This window comes from Salvelinus namaycush, chromosome 6, assembly GCF_016432855.1.
Source record: "Salvelinus namaycush isolate Seneca chromosome 6, SaNama_1.0, whole genome shotgun sequence".
In the NCBI taxonomy this organism is placed as follows: domain Eukaryota; kingdom Metazoa; phylum Chordata; class Actinopteri; order Salmoniformes; family Salmonidae; genus Salvelinus; species Salvelinus namaycush.
The window spans coordinates 30,101,264-30,125,372 of NC_052312.1; the positions used below are offsets into that span (position 1 = coordinate 30,101,264).

The following is a 24,109-nucleotide window of genomic DNA, read 5'->3' on the forward strand; positions in this document are numbered from 1 at the left end:
TTACAGGAAAATACATTTTCACATCGATGTAAATGAACACTCAGTGCACATCCTCACATGCAGAATGAACAACAGTACCAGAACAGGTGGGATTAATTAAAACGTTTAGTCTGTTTTCTCACTGTAAAAAAAATCAAAAGGAGACTAGAAAAGAGGGGAGACAATGCCTCGTATTGTCTGTCAGTCCCATGTCTTTCTTGACTGAAAGAGCATCACTAGGCCTATAGCACGACACAGACCCCATTCACATAACATAAATGAGTTTCATAAAATAATGACACAACACATGCATTAGTTACAAGAGGTACCATTAAATTAACAACCATTTTGCAAATCAAACTTAAATTGTCACAGTTGCCAAAATTGAATGAATTGCCCATGACAAAGTAAAATCCTATGATACATGTCAAATACAGTACATTCGGATGCTCCACTTATTTAAAAAATGACAAAAGAATTGTATCCATTAATTGTTAGTAAGTCAAAGTGTTGTGGGAACATACTAGAGTAGGCATAACTTAACAGTTGCAATTTTATAGAATATCAAAGTATATTTTATTTTGTTTGACTTTGATCCATAGTATTGGTTAGATAGCTAACTCACGGTCATGTATACAGTTTCAAGCATCACCTCTTGATTCTACTCATTTCATACTATTCTCAGTCACTTTAAGACACTGTTTCATCCAGTAGTATACTGTAGATACTCCCTATCAACAGGGCTGAGCAACACAGAATTTTTTTTACAGTACAGGGAAATCAGGTTTCACTATGTCAGGTGTCCATTTCAAGACACAAAGTATTAGTTAGAATCCCAAAGAATGAGGAGAAGCCTGAATATGTAGGTAATTTTCAGGCTTATAACCTATTTATAACAGTAGTTAAACCCAAGTATATTACAAAAGTGAAATACTTTACTTCCATGAACAACTAACTATTCATGGTGAAAGTGATTGTATTTATCCTCCCACAATGCTCTCTGTTTAGCAATGATTGAAAGAGACAGTTCAAATATAATGTGATTGAGGCATCACTCACACTCACCCATTCCATGCAAATATAAGTACCATATTAACAAAGTATACATTACAATATATAGTTTACATATTTACAACTTACATACATTCTTTTCCATGTCACTTCTCTTTAAGACAGTTTAGTCTGAGATGTAGTGGTAAAAAATATAGCAGTTGCACTTGTTCTACACTTGAATGTGTTAAACAAGTGTAAATATTCTGCCATATGCAGTTACCGACTTCATTCTGTGACACTGGTGTGTTACAGTCGGGGTATAAGCCAATCAAATAACCCAGCACTACTATGTGCCACCAAATCAGTATACTCAATGTTTGTAGGTATTACTGATTGAAAATACCGTATAGGGCAGGAATCATCAACTAGATTCAGCCACGAGCTGATTTTTTTCTTGAACGGATGGTCAGGGAGGCGGAACGTAATTACAAATAATTTGTAGACTGCAAATTGACGGCAAGAAGCGCAAACATATATAATATTTGACTTTAACGTAATCATTTCAAACCTTGCTTACATCTGTATTCGATAACATACACCTCTCTATTATGCTTGGGAATACTTTGACATTTCCAAAATGTAAATCACTTGGAGCTGATTTGCTGGTGTTTTTACAGTCTTAAAAGTCAAACAATAAAAAATCAAATATTTTTTTTTGCTCTTGGGGAGGGGCAAATAAAATCACCTGCGGGCCAAATTCGGTCCACGGACCGCCAGTTGGAGAACCCTGGTATAGGTGATACACTAACACAGCCAGGCTATAAGGCTACAGTACTAGAAGGACTGGTCTTGGATTTGACATATATAGTAACCTCAGCAGAGCTGACAGCTTTGTTCAGCAGAAGATTTACTGTACATATACAGGTTTGAACAGAGGCAGCATTATCAAACTCTAAAATGCATACATTTTATGACATTATCAAAAAAAGAAACAACAAAGTTCACAGTATACAGTCTGAGATAGGTCGCTGATAACAAATATGAATTGCTGAAATAGATTGATTTTAGTGTGGGTGGATATAACAAGGTAACAGTTAATTAAACTCAGCAACCAAGTAAACTGTACTAAACCACAACGGAAAACAACAGCGGTTATTGTAAAACACAATGTAAACCTCTTGCTGAAGATGTGACATATTTCTTATAGGGGTGAAGATTGTAGACCGAGACAACACTAAACTTCCTGTTCCACAGATATTACCCTAGTGACAGTGAGTAGGGCTTTGCCAGGTGATGTGTGTGTGTGCGTTAGCGGTCTTGTGCGGAACCCAGTCCAATTCCTGCTGTGCTCTGCCGGAGACAAGACAGGATGCCTTGAAATCCAAGGCATCCATTTGTTCAGTAAACCAGAAGCCTATTGCAACAGACCAACAGCTCTGTCACTAATGCACTAATGTCCAATAAAAGCTCCTAAGATAACCATCTCTTAGCCACTAACAAAGGTAAATCTGGGCTGCGGTCAAAGTAGTGCACTTTATAGGTCTAGGGAAGGGTGTTATTTAAAATGCAGAGCCAGATAACTTGAAACTACTGAGGTATTTTGAATATATTACTATACTGCAGTTCTGATGAGAAAACCCATGAAAAACACATTCAGTAATGTTATAAGGAAGATGTCCTTATGACATAACCCAGCACTAGTGGCTGAGATAACAGAAAGGGACACACATTTATTGTACTTTAAATTTGAGCAGCTGGGCTACCTTTAAAACTGTATGCTTATTAGCCTAACCTTAATGAATAACTTCATATGATTGTAAAAACTTGGATGATCATTGTTTGATATCATCCAATTACCTTTCTAGTATTTTTTTTTTATATATGGATGTAGAGGGTGCTCAACCAAAGTGAGTCAAGGTTAAATAAAAACATTGGTAGACATCATTGGACAGGTAAAGGCGCAACGCTCACTCGCTCGCCTTAATTAAAACAAAGTTTTATTAGACAAGTTTAAAGACTGACGTAGAAGGCTATTAAAGGCCGAAACGTCAATCTTTTAAACTTGTCTCATAAAACTACGCATTTTTTAATGGAAAGCTTTGCGCCTCATCCTGTCCATAGTAGTTTTTTATTAACACAAACAAATCTACACAATAAAATAAGGAAAACACTGTCTCACAAAAAAAACATAAGCCTACTACTTCACTTGATAACTACTACAGCAATAACAATTCAAATTTCCTCTAATTAAATAAAGTGCTAAAAATGAAAAAATATTTTTACTTCATTGTTCAACCAAATAAAATGTAAGTCTCAGCTTGTCAGAGATTTTAAGTCTCAACCATTCCAGCGATGAAAACATCTATAAAACAACATTGTTGAATGAATTCTTAAAATTCAACCCCAACACTGGAAATGTATGGGAATATGCGGTCGGTGTGCGTTGAAACAAAAAAAAGAATACTTTGACTTTCCTGAACATCCATCTCGCTCTTTCTTTCATTCGTCTTCTTTTCAGTCCTTTGCTGCGTCGGCTGTTTTGAGGACTGAGTCCTCTCCCAGGATCTTACAGAGTTCGTTGAGTCTGTGTTGCATCTTGGGTATTCCTGCAAGTGATGATTCGAGGCGCTGTTTCTCCTCGGTCAGGGAGAGACGAGTAGCGGTGTCCAGCTGCTCGAACCTCCATCCTCCCTCCCCATCAAACTGTAACAGGTGGGTGTGGTACTTCCTGTAGGTATGAAAAGTGGAGCAAGAATATGGGTTAAGGATGGGATTATTTCATGGTTGCGCTATTTTTCTCTTTTTTATTCATTCATTATCCAGTCCAAGCACAACATTATTTCCAAATAGTATACAATTGTCTTTGATCTTATGGTTGTGTTATGTTATGAAACATTATTGCAGTGTCAATGATGGTGCATGTCTTCTGTTCTATTGTGGTTGCAGTTATGTTGTGATTATTTTGTGCTGTGCCCAGCCTTGTTGCGTGGTGTAGTGTCATGTCATGTTGTGTAAAATGTCATAGGGTTATTAAGTGACTGCTAAGGTTAAACAAGCAACTAAATAGCAGCAGCAATCTCCTGAGAGGAACAGACTTGCATAATATTGTGCTAGTACTCTTTGTGTTTGCGCTGCAATCATGTTTAATGCCTGAGGCTAACTCAGAGAAAATACAGAACAGAGCACTGCTGACGTGACAACTAGTGGTGCATTTGCTTGTAGCCTATTAGTTGTTTTGTGTTAGTTTTTTTACATTTCCTTTTTATTTATTTCTACAGGTTTCTATACAGTTTCCCTTTAAAACTGTTCTACAGGGTTCAGTACAGAATCTGTGTGCTTCAAGACAAAAAGCGGCATAAAATATTACATATTGTACGTTGAAGAAATTATCTGACTAGTCTTGCTTGCCATACTCATGGTGCTCTGCCTAAGTGTCGGAGACACAGCGGCTGTCGGAAGAGACTATGACGGCATTTACACAGGCAGCCCAATTCTGACATTTTTTCACGAATTGGTCTTTTGACCAATCAGATCAGCTCTGAAAAATATCTGACGTGAAAAGATCTGATGTGATTGGTCAAAATACCAATTAGTGGAGAAAATATCAGAATTGGGCTGGACAGACTGGTCCAGATATGATATATATCTCTTACCAGAGGGAGGGCCTGTGGGTGATTGACAGTAATGATATCCCAGCATCCTTTGCAGCCTGGAATATTTTTCCCTCCACGTCAATGCTGACAGCACTGGTACACTCATCCAACAGGGCATATTTTGGCCTGACACACAGGAAAATGGAAATTAGTAATTTATAACTCTCTAATGAAAAATTAATTAAATCAACTAGCCACCAATCAATCAGCTGTCAAACAAGAGAGGAATATGGGCTATTCAATCAACAGAACCTCTAAATATCTACTATTATGTTTTTCCAACAGGGTATAAGAAGGCCTAAGATGGCAGGCCAAGTCTTACCTGTTGTAGAACATGCGAGCCATGCCCATCCTCTGTTTCTCTCCCCCAGACAACACATCCTTCCAGTCCATCTCTGCATCCCAACCTACACACAGACAAACAGACACACATCACAGTCAGTTAATATTGGAAGTACTGTCATTGACTACAGTTTATTCTCCATTGGAATAAGTAGGTTAAACACTACACAAAGAACAATGGAAAGGGTTTAAATTGTGTACCTGTGTAACACTGGTTGTGTAACTGTGGTGAGAGTTCAAAGTTCAAGAATATTCAATGCAGTAATTATTTTTTTATATTACAAAAACACCAACAACAAAAAATAAGAATAAGAAATAAAAGTAACAAATAATTAAAGATAGAGCTGATTGTTGGAGAATAACAGGACCACTGGTCTCCAATTAACTACACTCTACACGTCCTTAATAAAACCAATGATATGGAGAGGGATAGACTGATGCCACTAGAAAAATACAGAAATAACTTATTGAGCGGTCAAATGCACTACAGACAGCGCATAGTATGAGATACAAAAAGAGAGAGAGAGATACAAAAACTTTTTGAGGAAGGATGTGTTAGCTGAACTAAGAGGGCCCCATTCAGTATATGTCTGTTGTTGTTTGGGAATCCCCTTGGAAACCATATCATTCATCTCAAGGGTAAATGGTTTAAAAATAGGTTATTGGGAGTTGTCAGGCTTCAGCTACCTCTTTTCAAAGTGCACCTGTTACTACGCCTTCAGACCCACGCAACCTTGTTGTTCTAGGCTGACTCGGATCGTATTTCCTTCACTGCCCCTCCCCGGGTTCTTACCCCCCTCGCGGGTCACTATCTGGTTGAGGTTAACGATGTCCAGTATGACCTCTAGGTCCTTGTCTCTGTAGCCTCTGTCATGCATGTCCTTTAGAGAGTCTGGGTAGATCACCTGGTCTCTCAGGGTTCCAATGGACATGTACGGCCTGAGGAGAGAGAGAGGGAAGGGGGAGATAGTCAGACACAACATTTAGGTAAAAACGTTTGTGTGTGTGTGTCACGTTTCACCATTCCAGTAAAGCCGTCAAAACACCTGGAAGATCCGGTAGATCTTTCACGACTCTAAGGTCTGGTTTCTCTCTCTCACTCTCCATGGAGAGTCTAGAGGGTAAGGTTAGCTACTGCAGATTTTTAATACATTTAACTGTGTGTGTGTGTGTGTGTGTGTGTGTCTGTGTTTTTATTTTACTATCCTTGTGGGTACCAGAAGTCCTCACAAGGATAGTAAAACAAGGAAAATTCTGACAAGTGGGGACATTTGCCAGTCCCCACAAGGAGAAATGCTCTTTTAGGCTTAGGGGTTAGGTTTAGGGTTACAACTAGGGTTAGAATTAAGGTTTGGGATAGGGTTAGGGGTTACGGTTAGGAGTTAGGGTTTGGTATAGTTTTAGGGTTAGGGGTTAAGGTTAGGCTTAGGGTAAGTTTAAGGTTATGGTTAGGTTAAGGTTAGGGTTAGGTTTTGATTTAGGTTTATGGGTTAGGGAAAATAGGATTTTCGATGGGAATCAATTCTTTGGCCACAAGGATAGCAATACAAATCTGTGAGTGTGTGTGTGTCACGTTTCAGCATTATTGAAAAGCCGTCAAACACCTGGGAGATCTGGTAAATATTTCACTACTCTAAGGTCTGGTTTCTCTCTCTCTCACTCTCCATGGAGATTCAGTTACTGAGTCTAGAGGGTAAGGATCCCTACTGCTGATTTTCAATACCTTTCACTGTGTGTATGGAGTGTGTGTGTGTGCATTCATACAGAATATTCATCCGTGCATGCCTGTGTGTGTGCATGTACAAATGTAGGATCTTAATTTGAGCCAGTTTGCTACAGCAATGTGAATTATTATGTGGATTATAATTAATGGAAATGTTTTGTAGGAGTTGTAGGAGTTGATACATTTTTCGTTAGGGAAAATCAAGTCTGATATATTAAAGTGGTAATTACAAACTTCAGAAGCTTTTTTAAAACCTTGAATTCCCTACAAGTTTGCATTTCCTGCCATGCAGGAAAATTCTCAGCAACAAAAGAGTGATCAAATGAAGATCCTACATCTATACATGGGTACATGTGTGTCAGAGTCAGTACATGTGTGGGCATAAGGATGTGTGTGACAGTGACAACCACTGACCTTTGTGGTATGTAGAACATGTGTTGTGGGGAGGGTTTGTGCAGCAGCCCCCCATAGACAGGCCACAGCCCACTGAGGATCCTGAACAGAGAACTCTTCCCACAGCCGTTAGGGCCTGTGATCAACAGGTGCATACCTTCCTCCACCTGCAAGAAACAGCATTCACACACACACGTTATAGCCTTGGAGTACTGAATAGTCTCATCACAGCTGATGTGTCTAACAACCCATGACATGAGTTTGGCAAAGCGAGACTAGTCTGAATCACTTGATTCTATGTAGTCCCTACATATTTTTTGACATGGTTTATATTGGGTATTAGGAAGCCATACTGTCCTTATTTTATACAATGCAATTTAGTGTGTGTGTGTGTGTGTGTGTGTACGTGTGTGATTATTACATGTGTGCTTCCTTCTCTTAGCCAGGGTTCACTTCAAAAATAAATTCAAATCTCAAAGTAAGCTAACTTTCCGGTAACACAACAAAGAACAAAGCATGTCCAACCCTACCCTGGGGGAAGATGGCTAGAGGGTTAGGCAAATATAGTGACAGCAAACACATCACAGATATTGTGACATACTGTATAGAATGTTTTAGTAGGATGCTGAGTAGGATCTTCAGTAGGACACACTTTCACAACACGATGGAAATGGAAAACAAAAATCTGTTTTCGTATTGGATAAGTTCAGGTAGTACTTAATTTGAAGTTTTTCACTTAATTTGAAAACGTTTTATTACTACTGAACATTGCCCAGGATTTTGCTGTAATATTTCTCACCTTGAAGTTGAGACTGGAGACCACTATGTCTCCATTGGGAGTGATGATAGGGACACTCTCGCACACGATGCCATTGTCCACATCGATGACTCTTCCTGCAGAAGACCGAGCCGGAGAAATCAGTCATTGTGTGTCGATCACTAATTCATATGATCAGTTCAGCCAATGAGAGCACATGTGGCTGCCAGAAAAATGTGTAGAAGCATTTAAAAAGTGTGAGAAAGTGTAAAAAAGTGCAGCTGTAGATACTGAGGATGTAGCCAACTGACTAACTAGCTGTGTTAGTGAAGAGTATGTCCAGATGCACACGTTCACCGTTAGTATTAGCCTATCGGTTAGAGCGTTGGGCCACTAACCGAAAGGTGGCTGGTTCAAATACCGGGCTGACATGGTAAAAAATCTGTCGCTGTACATATCAGGTGTATGTGAAAATAAAACATCACATAACATGATTACAGCTGAGTAATTTGACCAAGATGGTCGAAAAAAACAGCAATAAAGATACACTGCACAGGATTAGCCTACGCTGTGTCCCAAATCGCACCCTACTCCCTTTATAGTGCGCTACTTTTGACAAAGGCCCATAGGTCTCTGGTCAAAAGTCAGTGTTTCCCTGAGGATTCTTTTCAGCAGCGGTGGCAAAGTTAGCGTGGGGCGAACGTCACTTCTGGTGACCTTTGAAAAGAGCATTCTACTCCAAAATGAAAGAATATATGATTATGTTGACACCATCTGAAATATAATTTCCCCTTTAAAAACATTATAACCTGTAGCCTGAAATAAATAGGCTGAAGCTTGGGATGGCCCATCTGCATTTACAGTGCATTCAGAAACTATTCAGACCCCTTGACTTTTTCCCCCCAAAATTGAAATTGAAATATCACATTTACATAAGTATTCAGACCCTTTAGCCAGTACTTTGTTGAAGCACCTTTGGCAGCGATAACAGCCTCGAGTCTTCTTTGGTATGACGCTAAAAGCTTGGCACACCTGTATTTGGGGAGTTTTCCCCATTCTTCTCTGAAAATCCTCTCAAGTTCTGTCAGGCTGGATGGGGAGCATCGCTGCACAACTATTTTCAGGTCTCTCCAGAGATGTTTAATCGGGTTCCAGTCCGGGCTCTGGCTGGACCAATCAAGGACATTCAGAGACTTGTTTCCGAAGCCACTCCTGCATTGTCTTGGCTGTGTGCTTAGGGTCATTGTCCTGTTGGAAGGTGAACCTTCAACCCAGTCCGAGGTCCTGATTGCTCTGGAGCAGGATTACATCAAGGATCTCTCTGTACTTTGCTACATTCATATTTTCCTCGATCCTGATTAGTCTCCCAGTCCCTGCCGCTGAAAGACATCCCCACAGCATGATGCTGCCACCACCATGCTTCACCGTAGGGATGGTGCCAGGTTTCCTCCAGACGTGGCGCTTAGCATTCAGGCCAAAGAGGTCAATCTTGGTTTCATCAGTCCAGAGAATCTTGTTTGTCATGGTCTGAGAGTCCATTAGGTGCCGTTTGGCAAACTTCAAGCGGGCTGTCATGTGCCATTTACTGAAGAGTGGCTTCCGTCTTGCCACTCTACCATAAAGGCATGATTGGTGGAGTGCTGCAGAGATGGTTGCCTTTCTGGAAGGTTCTGCCATCTCCACAGAGGAACTATGGAGCTCTGTCAGAGAGACGATTTCCGATTGTTATGAAAACTTGAAATCGGCCCTATTTAATCGGCCATTCCGATTAATCGGTCGACCTCTAATATAGACAGGTGTGTGCCTTTCCAAATCATATCCAATCAACTGAATTTACCACAGGTGGACTCCAATCAAGTTGTAGGAACATCTCACGGATGATCAATGTGAACAGGATAAACCTGAGCTCAATTTCGAGTCTCTTAGCAAAGGGTCTGAATACTTATGTAAATAAGGTATTTCTGTTTTTATTTTTAATACATTTGCAGACATTTCTAAAAACTTGTTGTAGCTTTGTCATTACGGGGTATTGATGAGTGTCACGCCCTGACCTTAGTATTCTTTGTTTTCTTTATTATTTTGGTTAGGTCAGGGTGTGACGAGGGTGGAATGTGTGTTTTTGTCTTGTCTAGGGTTTTGGTATGTCTAGGTGTGTGTGTGTAGTCTAGGCAGTATGTAGGTGTATGGTGGCCTAAAATGGTTCCCAATCAGAGGCAGCTGTTTATCATTGTCTCTGATTGTGTCACGATCGTCGTAGTGAGGAGACCAAGGCGCAGCGTGAGAGAAATACATTCTTCTTTTTAATAACGAAGAACACTTAACAAACAATAGAAAATAACAAAACGAACGTGACCGCTATAATACTGAGTGCAAACATGCAACATCACATAGACAATTACCCACAAATCCCCAACACAAAACAAGCCACCTATATATGATTCACAATCAGGGACAACGATAGACAGCTGCCTCTGATTGAGAACCATATTAGGCTGAACATAGAAACAGACAAACTAGACACACAACATAGAGTTCCCACCCAGCTCACGTCCTGACCAACACTAAACAAGCAAAACACACAAGAACTATGGTCAGGACGTGACAGATTGAAGATCCTATTTAGGTTGCCATTTTCTAGTTTGGTTTGTGGGTTATTGTCTATGTGAAGTTGCATGTCTGCACTCATTGTTTATAGCGTTCACGTTCGTTTTGTTATTTTGTTAGTTTGTTTAGTGTTCTTCGTGTTCAGTCGTCTTCTATTAAAAATATGTATTCACATCACGCTGCGCTTTGGTCTCCTCACTACAACGTTCGTGACAATGAGGAAAAACATGTATTTAATACATTTTAGAATAAGGCTGTAACGTAACAAAATTTGGAAAAAGTCAATGGGTCTGAATACTTTCCGAACGTACTGTACCTAATTGAAACCCCCCAAAAGACTGAATGCATAAAATGATACAAATATATGTTGTAACTTGTCACTCCAGGCGACTGAACATTTTAGAGGCCCTCCTCCTGGCCGCAGAGAAAAAATGTAGCTGTTTTAAAATTCTACACATTCTGTCATGGGGCGGAGAGAAAATGTGCCGATTAGAGCAAATTTCCTGCAATTCTAAACACTTATGCATTGTTCTTATGCTATCTGAATGACTCAAACATTCTAACAAAATTATGCAATTGTGGGAATTTTAGATTCTGCCTGACTGTCTAGCTTTAATTTGTTGATTGTTAGTTCTCAAAGATTATCATATTTAATTTTTAATATATAGATCCATTATCGTTTATACATACTTTCTCTGTTTTAGTCATTTAACTTTACACTGAAAACGTTTTACCTTGGCGATTTCTTTTTTATATACACTGTATATAAAAAATATATATAAATATATAAACAAATATTTTCTACAATGTAGAAAATAGTAAAAATAAAGAAAAACCCTTGAATTAATAACTTTTGACTGGTACTGTATACATACAGTTGAAGTCGGAAGTTTACGTACACTTAGGTTGCGTCATTAAAACTCGTTTTTCAACCACTCCACAAATTTCTTGTTAACAAACTATAGTTTTGGCAAGTCGGTTAGGACATCTAATTTGTGCAGGACACAAGTAATTTTTCCAACAATTGTTTACAGACAGATTATTTCACTTATAATTCACTGTATCACAATTCCAGTGGGTCAGAAGTTCACATACACTAAGTTGACTGTGCCTTTAAACGGCTTGGAAAATTCCAGAAAATTATGTCATGGCTTTAGAAGCTTCTGAGAGGCTAATTTACATAATTTGAGTCAATTGGAGGTGTACCTGTGGATGTATTTCAAGGCCTACCTTCAAACTCAGTGCCTCTTTGCTTGACATCATGGGAAAATCAAAAGAAATCAGCCAAGACTTCAGAATTCTTTTTTAACCATAGGTCTGGTTCATCCTTGGGAGCAATTTCCAAACGCTTGAAGGTACCACGTTCATCTGTACAAACAATATTAAGCAAGTATAAACACCATGGGACCACGCAGCCGTCATACCGCTCAGGAAGGAGACGCGTTCTGTCTCCTAGAGATGAACGTACTTTGGTGCGAAAAGTGCAAATCAATCCCAGAACAACAGCAAAGGACCTTGTGAAGATGCTGGAGGAAACAGGTACAAAGTATCTATATCCACAGTAAAATGAGTCCTTATCGACATAACCTGAAAGGCCGCTCAGCAAGGAAGAAGCCACTGCTCCAAAACCGCCATAAAAAAGCCAGACTACGGTTTGCAACTGCAAAGTACAAAGATCGTACTTTTTGGAGAAATGTCCTCTGGTCTGATGAAACAAAAATAGAACTGTTTGGCCATAATGACCATCGTTATGTTTGGAGGAAAAAGGGGGAGGCTTGCAAGCCGAAGAACACCATCCCAACCGTGATGCACGGAGGTGGCAACATCATGTTGTGGGGGTGCTTGCTGCAGGAGGGACTGGTGCACTTCACAAAATAGATGGCATCATGAGGCAGGGAAATTATGTGGATATATTGACGCAACATCTCAAGACATCAGTCAGGAAGTTAAAGCTTGGTCGCAAATGGGTCTTCCAAATGGACAATGACCCCAAGCATACTTCCAAAGTTGTGGCAAAATGGCTTAAGGACAACAAAGTCAAGGTATTGGAGTGGCCATCACAAAGCGCTGACCTCAATCCTATAGAAAATTTGTGGGCAGAACTGAAAAAGCGTGTGCAAGCAAGGAGTCCTACAAACCTGACTCAGTTACACCAGCTCTGTCAGGAGGAATGGGTCCATATTCACCCATATTGTGGAAGCTTGTGGAAGGCTACCCGAAACGTTTGACCCAAGTTAAACAATTTATAGGCAATGCTACCAAATACTAATTGAGTGTATGTAAACTTCTGACCCACTGGGAATGTGATTAAATAAATAAAAGCTGAAATAAATAATTCTCTCTACTATTATTCTGACATTTCACATTCTTACAATAAAGTGGTGATCCTAACTGACCTAAGACAGGGAATTCTTACTAGAATTAAAGGTCAGGAATTGTGAAAAACGGAGTTTAAATGTATTTGGCTAAGGTGTATGTAAACTTCTAACTTCAACTATATATATATGCGGCAACGATTTAGAAGCGGTGGCCTGCCACTGGTAAATTAATATGGAGAAACACTGAAAGTAGTGCACTATATAGGGAATAGGGTGCCATTTGGGGCGGACCCTATGTCTCTCTGTAACCTTTAAAAAAATACGTTGATTCAACGTATACTGTAATTGTAAGGCAACAAGATGCAATAGGATTGTGAGTTTGCTCAACATTTGTGCATATACAGTGAGCTCCAAAAGTATAGGGACAGTGACTCTTTTGTTGTTGTTTTGGCTCTGTATTCCAGCACTTTGGATATGAAATGATACAATGACTATGAGATTAAAGTGACTGTCAGCCTTAATTTAAGGGTATTTTCATCCATATCGGGTAAACCGTTTTAGAAATTACAGCACTTTTTGTACATTGCCTGCCCCCCCCCCCCCCCATTTTAGGGAACCAAATGTATTGGGACAAAATCACTTAAATGTGTATTAAAGTATTTGGTCCAATATTACTAGCACACAATGACTAAATCAATCTTGTGACTACAAACTTATTGGATGCATTTGCTTTATATTTTGGTTGTTTCAGATAATTTTGTGCCCAATAGAAATTAATGGTGAATATTGTGTCATTTTGGAGTCACTTTTACTGTAAATAAGAATAGATTATGTTTCTGAACACTTCTACATTCATGTGGATGCTATCATGATTACGGAATATCCTAAATGAATCGCGAATAACGATGTTACAGATGCACAATTATCGAAGCTGGTAACCCTCCGGGTTAACCTTTCGGTTACCAGGCTACCGGCCCGCCTCTCTAACCCAGATGCTACCACCACCCCCTGATGTAGTAAAGTGGTATACTATGGTATAGTTGTGTACTGAATAGGGAATAGCATGACATTTAAGTGTCTCAGAATGTGTATGTGTATCCTACGTACCGCTGGACAAATGTGTACTTAATGCTTAACATCTCAGACACTCTACCTTTGATTTCCAAAGGCCCATCAATGTGCATCTCTGGCCTGGCCACGTTCTTCTTCTCTCCTGTTCCCGTGGTAGATGTGGACGAGCGCTTGTACATGCCCCTCTGCACCTCGCCAAACACCAGGAACATGTTGTAGACACGCGTCGTGTAGCCCGCCAGCTCTGTGACCTATTACAGACAACCAGAAAGGTCAGAGGTCATTCGTTGAGGTAAATAACACTGGAGTCAGGCTGAACAGAAAGGGGTCAGTTAGGTCATCTTACCCAACAGAGTTCACTACCATTGCCCGACAGTAGATGTTTGCAAAGAAGAGCCGTGCGTGTGTCTTTGGGAAAACACTTACATTAATGCACGTGAACTACGGGAGCAGCCAGCAGCAGAACTGGTGTATAGCAGTGTATTGCAGCGTGCACTGAAAATCTGGTCAGGATAACAGTACAAGGTGAAGTGCCATTATTTGATCAGATGATGCAAAAGCCCTCTGTATAATTTATGCAACTAATTTTCACTCATAGCTTAATATGACTCTAAACAATGGCTGTTTTTGTTTTTTAATAGCTGTTTGTATCTGTGTTTAGGGAACACACAGTACTGATGATGGCCCGAGGCCTTCCTACAGATAACATAGCCTGTATAATGGGGCGGCTGTACACTCTTAGAAAAAAGTGTTCTAGAAGGGTTCTGCAGCTGTCCCCATAGGAGAACCCTTTTCAGTTCTAGGTAAAACTCTTTTGGGTTCCATGTACAACCCTCTGTGGAAAGGGTTCTATTTTTTTTCTCTAATAATTTTTTTAACCTTTATTTAACGAGGCAAGTCAGTTGAGAACAAATTCTTATTTACAATGACGTCCTTCCCCGGCCAAACCCGGACGACGCTGGGCCAATTGTGCGCCGCCCTATGGGACTCCCAATCACAGCCGGATGTGATACAGCCTGAATGACTGTGACCAAAAGGGTTTTACCTGGAACCAACAGGGGTTCTTCAAAGGGTTATCCTATGGGAACAGCCGAAGAAGCGTTTTTTGTTCTAGATAGCACCTTTTTCTCTAAGAGTGTAGTGTCAACAGGAGCAACAGCCCACACACACTTGGAGATGGAAGGGAGGGAATGAGGGGGATGGAGAGAGATAGTGACAAACTGTAGCCTAGAGACAGAAACAATCCCAGTCATGGAATCATCTCCCTATAGGGTACTGCTAGAGGGAACTCCCTGAAAACAACCTAAACAGACTAGAAATAGGCCTACAGTATATGATCATTACTGAGATTATCTAGCCATTACAGATTGCCTAGACACATACAGATTGCCTAGACACAAACAGATTACCTAGACATTGCAAATTGCCTAGGCATTACAGAGGATGCATGGTCTATAGTGCCGCATGCCTACAAAAACCAAATCAGTCATACATACGTGATTCAAATGAGTTGCATGCAAAACCTCAAACATTTCAAGGAGATCTCTTCCAGGTTAGTTAGGGTGTTATTGGATTGGTAATGAGGAGCTGAACCCAGCCAGACAGGCTACATGGGTTGTGGCAGGCAGTCTCTGGGGCTGGCTGGCTGTGTTAACTCTCTCCTGGGAGAGAGGGCTACTTGGTATAGCCTTCCCTGGTGGAGGATTATAATTATAAACCAGATGGAGGATTATTCACAGCTAGGCAAAGACAGCCAGCCAGCAGAGTGGCAGAGAGGTAAAGCCTCTAAAGTGGAACTGACAGCACTTCAACAATATTCAATCTTATTCAAATCTGTACACCCCCAGGAAGAATATGACACTTTTTTAAAAACATTTTCTGACAAGCAAGCATTTTTCACGTTTTCATAAATTCATAGAATGTTTGGTAATGATGTAGTAAGGCATTTGTGACATTTCTATAGCAATATAGAGTGGGAAAGCGGCCGTGCGTTTGGACAATTAGGACACTGGAGAAAATAAAACAGAATAAAAACATCTGTCCTGCCCAGGACCGGAGTCTACGCAGACCTGTGCGCCATAGCCAATCAGAGCTACAGTAGGCCTATATGCAAATAAGCCATTTGCCACATGGGCCTGACGATCATTCACTTTGAACTGGACTGTGTGTATACAGGCAGTAGCAACAGCGCAACTTTAGATCATTAGAAATCATTCGACAAAAGCCACAAAATACACCTGAATGGATTTCTGCAAATACTGTATGTAAATACCACTGGAGTCTTACATTTGGGAACTTTAAAATCCTATTGATCAAACAACCATGAAATGGTAGCCCTCGTATGCCTATGCACATCAACAAGATCAACAACTAATGCTAGCCAGAGTGGGATGAGCTAAAATCTAATGAGGGAACATTAGATAAACCCTCTCAAACTTTTTCAGTGGCCATCAAAATTGCACTGATAAACGATGGAGAATAGTAGCTTGCTCGTCCTCCTGCAGCTGCATGCTTGTCCCAACCCACGTTTTGATAACTGAATGGGAACTTGCCTGCCTGCCCGCCCATTTGATCAATGCCAAATACATTTGATTGACAACTAAGAGATATGCTAACTGTGGATATAGTCATTCAAGTTCAGCATAGCTAGCTAGCTAGTCATCTATGCACTTAATTAGCGAATGGAGGACACGTTTCCCTTGCTTCATTTTCATGCCAGCCAGGTCGGCTATACTCCTGTTGTAAAGATAAACAATGTGCTTAATATTAGGAAAGTTGAGAAATAAATATAGTAGGCTCAGCCTATAGAAAGCTGATGGGATCCTCCTCTTTTTAATAGTGGCCATCACTTTGTTTTCTCACGCAATTGCATAGCCTATAGAACCACCTGGTGGTTTACTCAATAAATTACTAGTAGTTTATAAATAGAGTGTATGACTCTTTTTCTTTATATTTATTGTGATGGTGTAGGCTATATTACATGGATTTCTTAGACTTTTTAAAATGTAGATGCTCCAAAGATATGCATCAGTGGCTTGTAGGTGTCACGCTGGTATAAAGGAGACAGGCGCAGGAATACACAATAGGGGTTTTTAATACACCCAAAACAAACACGTATACAAAAACACTGGGCTGTACCCAAACAAAAGAGCGAGGGTAAACCTTGTTGACCGACACGGGACGATACCCGTAATACACAATATATATAGCACGCAGCATAACAGCTGCACCAACACATAGGTACTCACACCACCAACAAACATGGGAACAATAACCGACAATATATAACATACTAATCAGGGGAAATGGAAACCAGGGGTGTGTAATCTGACAAGACAGTCCGGGGTTGATGATAATGAATCCCGTTCAGTGAAGCCTAGAAAGCCGGTGACGTAGATCTCCGGAACTGGTGAACAGAATGAGCATCAGTACCGGGGGGATCCGTGACAGTAGGCTATGTGTGGAAGCCAGAAGATGCTAAATGTGTTTATGTGAATTAAAGGTCAATTACCGTGAGACCGGCAGTTATTTGCTTGACAATCACCGGCTGACACAATGTCATGACCGCGACAGTCTCAGGCTGTGTTCAGACAGTGTGCTGTGACAGCAGCAGTAGCGTAATGTGTACTACCTGTGTCTGTCTGAATGTGTGTGCCCCTGCAGCATAACATACCATACTATTCCATAACCTATTGGGGTGTGTGGCTCTGTTCAGATACTGTGATAGGCTAGCTGCAGGGTGAGCTGCAGTGAGTGAATATTACCTCAGGAATGTATCTCTTAGGGTGCCACAGCAAACACACAGCAACAATCCCTGCATGCACAGGCTTGTTGGGTGACAGCCAAAACACTACCTAATAATCACATTCTGTCCATTTTCATCCTCTGTGTGTTCTCCACACTGTATGGTATATGACTAAATGTAGCCTAACCTTCAGCAGGAAGTGTGATACTGTAGATCCAAAACAGAGACAGCTGTCTAATTTGCAAGGCAAAAGATTACAAAAACCAGTCTGACACCAACAATACTCAATTCCTCTTATTGAAAGGTCAACCCTCCCCCACAGAGTGAACCAGTGCACATTTTATTGTACATCAGCCCTTTTCTCACATCCATGTAATACCGTAGATATAACTGTCATATTCACAAATATTGAAGTGGGCATAATGACAACCAACACAGACAACATTCAAATCAGCACTGTGATGGGGGACATAAAATGTCCTTTTGGGCCAAATTCTGGTAACTCATAAATAAATGACTGCTAAAAATATATATGTATGAATAGTCATCATCATTTTGGGATTAAAATAAGGGATTACGTCCCTATGATTCAGTGAATGAGCGCGGCCCTTCTTTGGTGTTGCTTCATGTTGGTCTGCAACCTTGACAGACAGTTTGAAAGTCCATGAGTGGGTCTAGTGGCTCACTCAAACACTGTCCTATCACTCTATAATGCCACTTGAATGTAAGAGGAGACGAGACAGGAGAGAGAGAGAGAGTGAGAGAGAGAGTGAGAGAGTGAGAGAGAGAGAGAGAGAGAGAGAGAGAGAGAGAGAGAGAGAGAGAGAGAGAGAGAGAGAGAGAGAGAGAGAGAAGAGAAGAGAAGGAGGGAGAGAAGAGAGGACAGAGAAGAGTGAGACGTCACCTCTTTGTAGGAGGACATGATTCTCTCGATGGCGTCAGCTCCAGAGGCCAGGAGATTGCGTGCGGTGGTGAAAGCCTCCGTCCTCTCGCTCACCAGCACCTGAGTCTGACCGTCGGCAGTTTCTGTGAGAGGGGAAATTAAGGTGAGACACTATGAGATGACATACTGGGCCCCTAGCCCCTTGGCTTTCTGATCAGTGAACTCCTAGGGGGTATGGCCTAAGGAAGGGCCTAGGAACTAGGGAAAGGGGCTAAAGACTGAAATGGAACAGAGCCATTCTGTGCTTAGACCAGTAAGACTGTAATGACGGCTCGTTTTTTGTGGCCAAAAACCAAACAGTTGCCATGTTATCAGTGTGCATGGCACTGATTGGGGTGGAGAACACAGGCGGTTGGTGGCACCTTAATTGCGGAGGACGGGCTCGTTGTAATAGCTGGAGCGGAATTTGCGGAATGGTATCAAATATATCAAACACATGGTTTCCATGTGTTTGAGGCCATTCCATTCGCTCCATTCCAGCCATTACTATGAGCCGTCCTCCCCTCAGCAGCCTCCACTGGTGGAGACAACGGTAGCATTCAGTTAGTTAGCAGCTAACAGGATAATAGGGACAATAGGATGAATATACCCTTATCAGCACAACAAAGTTCTTGACACCATTCAGTTGAATAACACCTTAAGGGTATCATTGAGATAGTTGGTTCCTGTGGGTTAACACATGCGGATCAGCTACTACTACAGTTGAAGTCGGAAGTTTACATACACCATAGCCAAATAAAATTTAAACTCAGTTTTTCACAATTCCTGACATTTAATAGCAGTAAAAATTCCCTGTATTAGGTCTGTTAGGATCACCACTTTATTTTAAGAATGTGAAACGTCAGAATAATAGTAGAGAGAACGATTTATTTCAGCTTTTATTTCTTTGTGGGTCAGAAGTTTACATACACTCAATTAGTAGTTGGTAGCATTGCCTTTAAATTGTTTAACTTGGGTCAAACGTTTCAGGTAGCCTTCCACAAGCTTCCCACAATAAGTTGGGTGAATTCTGGCCCATTCCTCCTGACAGAGCTGGTGTAACTGAGTCAGGTTTGTAGGACTCCTTGCTCATATACGCTTTTCAGTTCGTCCCACAAATTTTCTATATGATTGAGGTTAGGGCTTTGTGATGGCCACTCCAATACCTTGACTTTGTTGTCCTTAAGCCATTTTGCCACAACTTTGGAAGTATGCTTGGGCTCATTCTCCATTTGGAAGACCCATTTGCGACCAAGCTTTAACTTCCTGACTGATGTCTTGAGATGTTGCTTCAATATATCCACATAATTTTCCATCCTCATGATGCCATCTGTTTTGTGAAGCGCACCAGTCCCTCCTGCAGCAAAGCACCCCCAAAACATGATTCTGCCACCGCCGTGCTTCACGGTTGGGATGGTGTTCTTCGGCTTGCAAGCCTCGACCTTTTTCCTCCAAACATAACAATGGTCATTATGGCCAAACAGTTCTATTTTCGTTTCATCAGACCAGAGGACATTTCTCCAAAAAGTACGATCTTTGTCCCCATGTGCAGTTGCAAACCGTAGTCTGTTTTTTTTTATGGCGGTTTTGGAGCAGTGGCTTCTTCCTTGCTGAGCGGCCTTTCAGGTTATGTCGATATATGACTCGTTTTACTGTAGATATAGATACTTTTGTACCTGTTTCCTCCAGCATCTTCTCACTGTCCTTTGCTGTTGTTCTGGGATTGATTTGCACTTTTCACACCACAGTACGTTCATCTCTAGGAGACAGAACGCGTCTCCTTCCTGAGCGGTATGACGGCTGCGTGGTCCCATGGTGTTTATACTTGCGTACTATTGTTTGTACAGATGAACGTGGTACCTTCAGGCGTTTGGAAATTGCTCCCAAGGATGAACCAGACTTCTGGAGGTCTACAATTGTTTTTCTGAGGTCTTGGTTGATTTCTTTTGATTTTCCCATGATGTCAAGCAAAGAAGCACTTAGTTTGAAGGTAGGCCTTGAAATACATCCACAGGTACAACTCCAATTGACTCAAATTAAGTCAATTAGCCTATCAGAAGCTTCTAAATCCATGACATCCCTTTCTGGAATTTTCCAAGCTGTTTAAAGGCACAGTCAACTTAGTGTATGTAAACTTCTGACCCACTGGAATTGTGATACAGTGAATTATAAGTGAAATAATCTGTCTGTAAACAATTGTTGGAAAAAATTACTTGTGTCATGCACAAAGTAGATGTCCTAACCGACTTGCCAAAACTATAGTTCGTTAACAAGAAATTTGTGGAGTGGTTGAAAAACGAATTTTAATGACTCCAACCTAAGTGTATGTAAACTTCCGACTTCAACTGTATGTGGCATATGCAAATTAAGAGGGACTGTTTTTTGGGGCTTTGTGAGATCAGCACAAAATTACCTAAATAGAATCAAATGTCAGTCGGTTCAAATGAAAAACGGAATAGGCTACCTACTGGTATGCAGAAACAGAGATAAACCATTACAACTATTCCCTCTTCCCCGGAGATGCTGTACTCGAAAACAAGAGGGTTTAGAAGAAAACAAGATGATGTCGTGATGATTATTACCGCTGTCAGCGAAGCCAGTAGCTGTGATGATGGGCACAGCCACCATGACCAGTCCACAGCTACTCCACACGTACTTCATGAGGAACTGCTCTATCATGATGTACCACAGACGCTTGGACAGGATCAAGTTCATCTGCTCCGCCAGGGCCCGGTAGCACTTCTGCAGCTGACGCATCTCCACCTGACACACACAGGACAGACAGACACAAACAGGCAGTTTACATTGCAGTCACAAAAGTATCTAGCCTACACAGTATAGCACATTTACAACAAATGTACTACAATAGTTTTCACATTACATTCACATTGCACTTGAGTTATTTTGCGCTTGCAGACAGACAGTCTTATCTAAAACAAGTGCATATAAGGAGGCTGTCAATCAAATGATTGAAAATCACTTTTGGGAATTGGATATGATGTCATGGGTGTTCTTTGGATCCGACTCCAAGGGATCCAACCCATGGGTATTTATATAGTAATAAATACATAGTGACTTTGCATGCAAAATCCTCCATGCATCCTTCCTCGTATACCTTGTGGCCCCTGTAGAAGGCTATCTCCTCTGCATTGGCAATGATCCTGGAATGCACATAGCGCAAATGGCCTTTCCTGTGGGCCTCTTCAGCTACTAGTTTTCCGAATTTCGGCGAGCAGGCCCTCAGAACCTTGGCCGTGCAAAACACCACCAACCCAGCCAGCAGGGTCGGCCCGCTGGCGTTGGCCCCCCTGGACCGGGCCGTCTGAATGAGGGTGTAGGAGGTGAGTATCACATCCAAGATGGGCTTAGTGAGGTTCGAGTAGAGATGCGCCACGGATTGGGAAAACATCATTACGTCCTCGGTAAGAGACTGGTCCGGGTTGGTCAGTCTCCCGTCCATGTTGCTAACTTTGTAGTAGGTCTGGTCTGTGAAATAGGTGGTGTAGGCATGGTCCACTAGCCGTGTGCGGAAGGCGAGGGCCAGCTTGCATTCCAGGTAGCGGATAACGCTGTTCACGAATGTGGCCGGGATAGCAATAAGGAGCCATTTCATCAGTTGGATGATGAAGCTTCGTGGTTCTTTCTCAACGATTGTTTTCACAATCTTGCCATCCAAGCCTGCGACATAGATAGACAGAAACGTCCGGGAAATCAACGCGACCGAATGCAGAGACAGCAATCCAAGCTCTTTGGAGACAAGCTTTGGAAAGAGAATTTTAATGAGTTCAAGTATCTGCTTAAAAAATTCTGCGTTTACACCAGGTGACTTTGTATGACTCAGTGCATCTGTTTGTGATTTAACCGTCGAGCCATTTTCCTCTCCTTTAGACCCCCTGCTATTCTTGCATTCTTTCCGTTTCACGAATTGTCTGCAGACGATGGGGTACAAGGTTTTCACCCCATAGGCAGCGGCCGCGAGAAAGATAGCTCGCTTCGCTGCAGTCGCCCGGTCCCATTTCACTCTGGACGCCGCATCAAGTATATTGGACATCTTTCCCCTACAAAGCGATCAAAGAGCTAGTCTTCTTTGATGTTATTCCGTTCTACATCCACCGGGAGTTAGTATCATGATGGAAAAACAATCTACCTCATACAATGGTGCGAGGTTTCAGCTAGAAAACCCAACCGCTAGCTACGTTCTAGTATTTCCGTCATTTGGTTTGGCAGTGTTTTCTTTGGGCAACACCCCGGAAGGCCATGATCGGTTGTGAGTGACATATTAAAATGAGGTCCGACTGTACGTTTTACTGTACATACTGTATTGTGACTATTTCCCCAGCATCTGTGTATAGTACACTTAATAAACTAATGTCATAATTAAAACAATAATAATGTTATTTTGTTATAGAGTGTAATAACATGGTTACTACCAACGCCTCTCTCATCTCTGAGAGGGACATAGTAGCTACGTCATTTACGTCATTTATTTGATGTCTGTTGGCTTGGCTCCAGCATCTTTGTGTCACGCGCTGTACCTGTCAACTCAACTGAAGCATCGTTATAATCGGCTACTTCATGAGAAAGTTTCACTAGTAGCTAGCTAGCTATGTTTCATAAAAACTCAACAACTGTCACCTCTTTTATACTGTTAGATACATTTCAAAAGTGCTGATAAAATACATGGCCTAATAGAGTACATTTTTTCTGTCTGATTTTACTGGACAAAATGAATTGGGTCGGTGGTTCAAGGTAAGTTTGACAGCTAGCTAGCTAACGTTAACTTGCTAAACTAACGTTAGCACTTTTACATATGTTCTTTTTGACAGTCTGGGTGGAACGAGTTTTAGAAAACCTTGTTAGCAAATATTCAACATGAACTTTCTCTTTCTTTGACAAATAACATTAGAACTGTAACATAACTGTTACTATTTAACAAAAATATTCTACTGACCCCCTTTTAAAAATATTATATTGACCCCCTTTTAAATAGCAATTTTAACTTGATTTTCCATTATAAATATTCAGGAACCGGTTTATGATGAGAAATGACATGAAAAAGCAGAGGGTAAGTTAAACCCACAGTGGCCTTAAATAAGGTCCCATATTGTATACATTATAATACAGTATACACTACCGTTCAAAAGTTTGGAGTCACTTAGAAACAGACGCCTCACAAGTTGTCAACTGGCAGCTTCATTAAATAGTAACTTACCTGCAAAATACCAGCGTGAAGAGGTGACTCCGGGATGCTGGCCTTCTAGGCAGAGTTCCTCAGTTCAGTGTCTGTTCTTTTGCCCATCTTTTATTTTTATTGGCCAGTCTGAGATATGGCTTTTTCTTTGCAACTCTGCCTAGAAGGCCAGCATCCTAGAGTCGCCTCTTCACTGTTGACGTTGAGACTGGTGTTTTACGGGTGCCATTTAATGAAGTTGCCAGTTGAGGACTTGTGAGGTGTCTGTTTCTCAAACTAATGCACTTGTCCTCTTGCTCAGTTGTGCACCGGGGCCTCCCACTCCTCTTTCTATTCTGGTTAGAGCCAGTTTGCGCTGTTCTGTGAAGGGAGTAGTATACAGTGTTGTACGAGATCTTCAGTTTCTTGCCAATTTCTC

The 24,109-nt window shown here is 41.1% G+C and overlaps 1 protein-coding gene across 1 annotated transcript; it reads right to left on the minus strand.

Annotated features, from left to right (window-relative positions):
* Nucleotides 1-23: 23 nt before the first annotated feature.
* Nucleotides 24-22,595, minus strand: LOC120049318 (ATP-binding cassette sub-family D member 2-like). Its single transcript, XM_038995566.1, has 10 exons — nt 21,616-22,595; nt 21,083-21,263; nt 18,483-18,604; nt 13,916-14,084; nt 7,883-7,977; nt 7,105-7,250; nt 5,761-5,906; nt 4,948-5,032; nt 4,626-4,751; nt 24-3,700 (listed from the first exon to the last, which is right to left on the minus strand). The coding sequence occupies exons 1-10, from the start codon at nt 22,549-22,551 to the stop codon at nt 3,487-3,489; spliced, it is 2,220 nt and encodes a 739-aa protein (XP_038851494.1). The 5' UTR covers nt 22,552-22,595; the 3' UTR covers nt 24-3,486.
* Between the last annotated feature and the right edge of the window lie 1,514 nt (nt 22,596-24,109).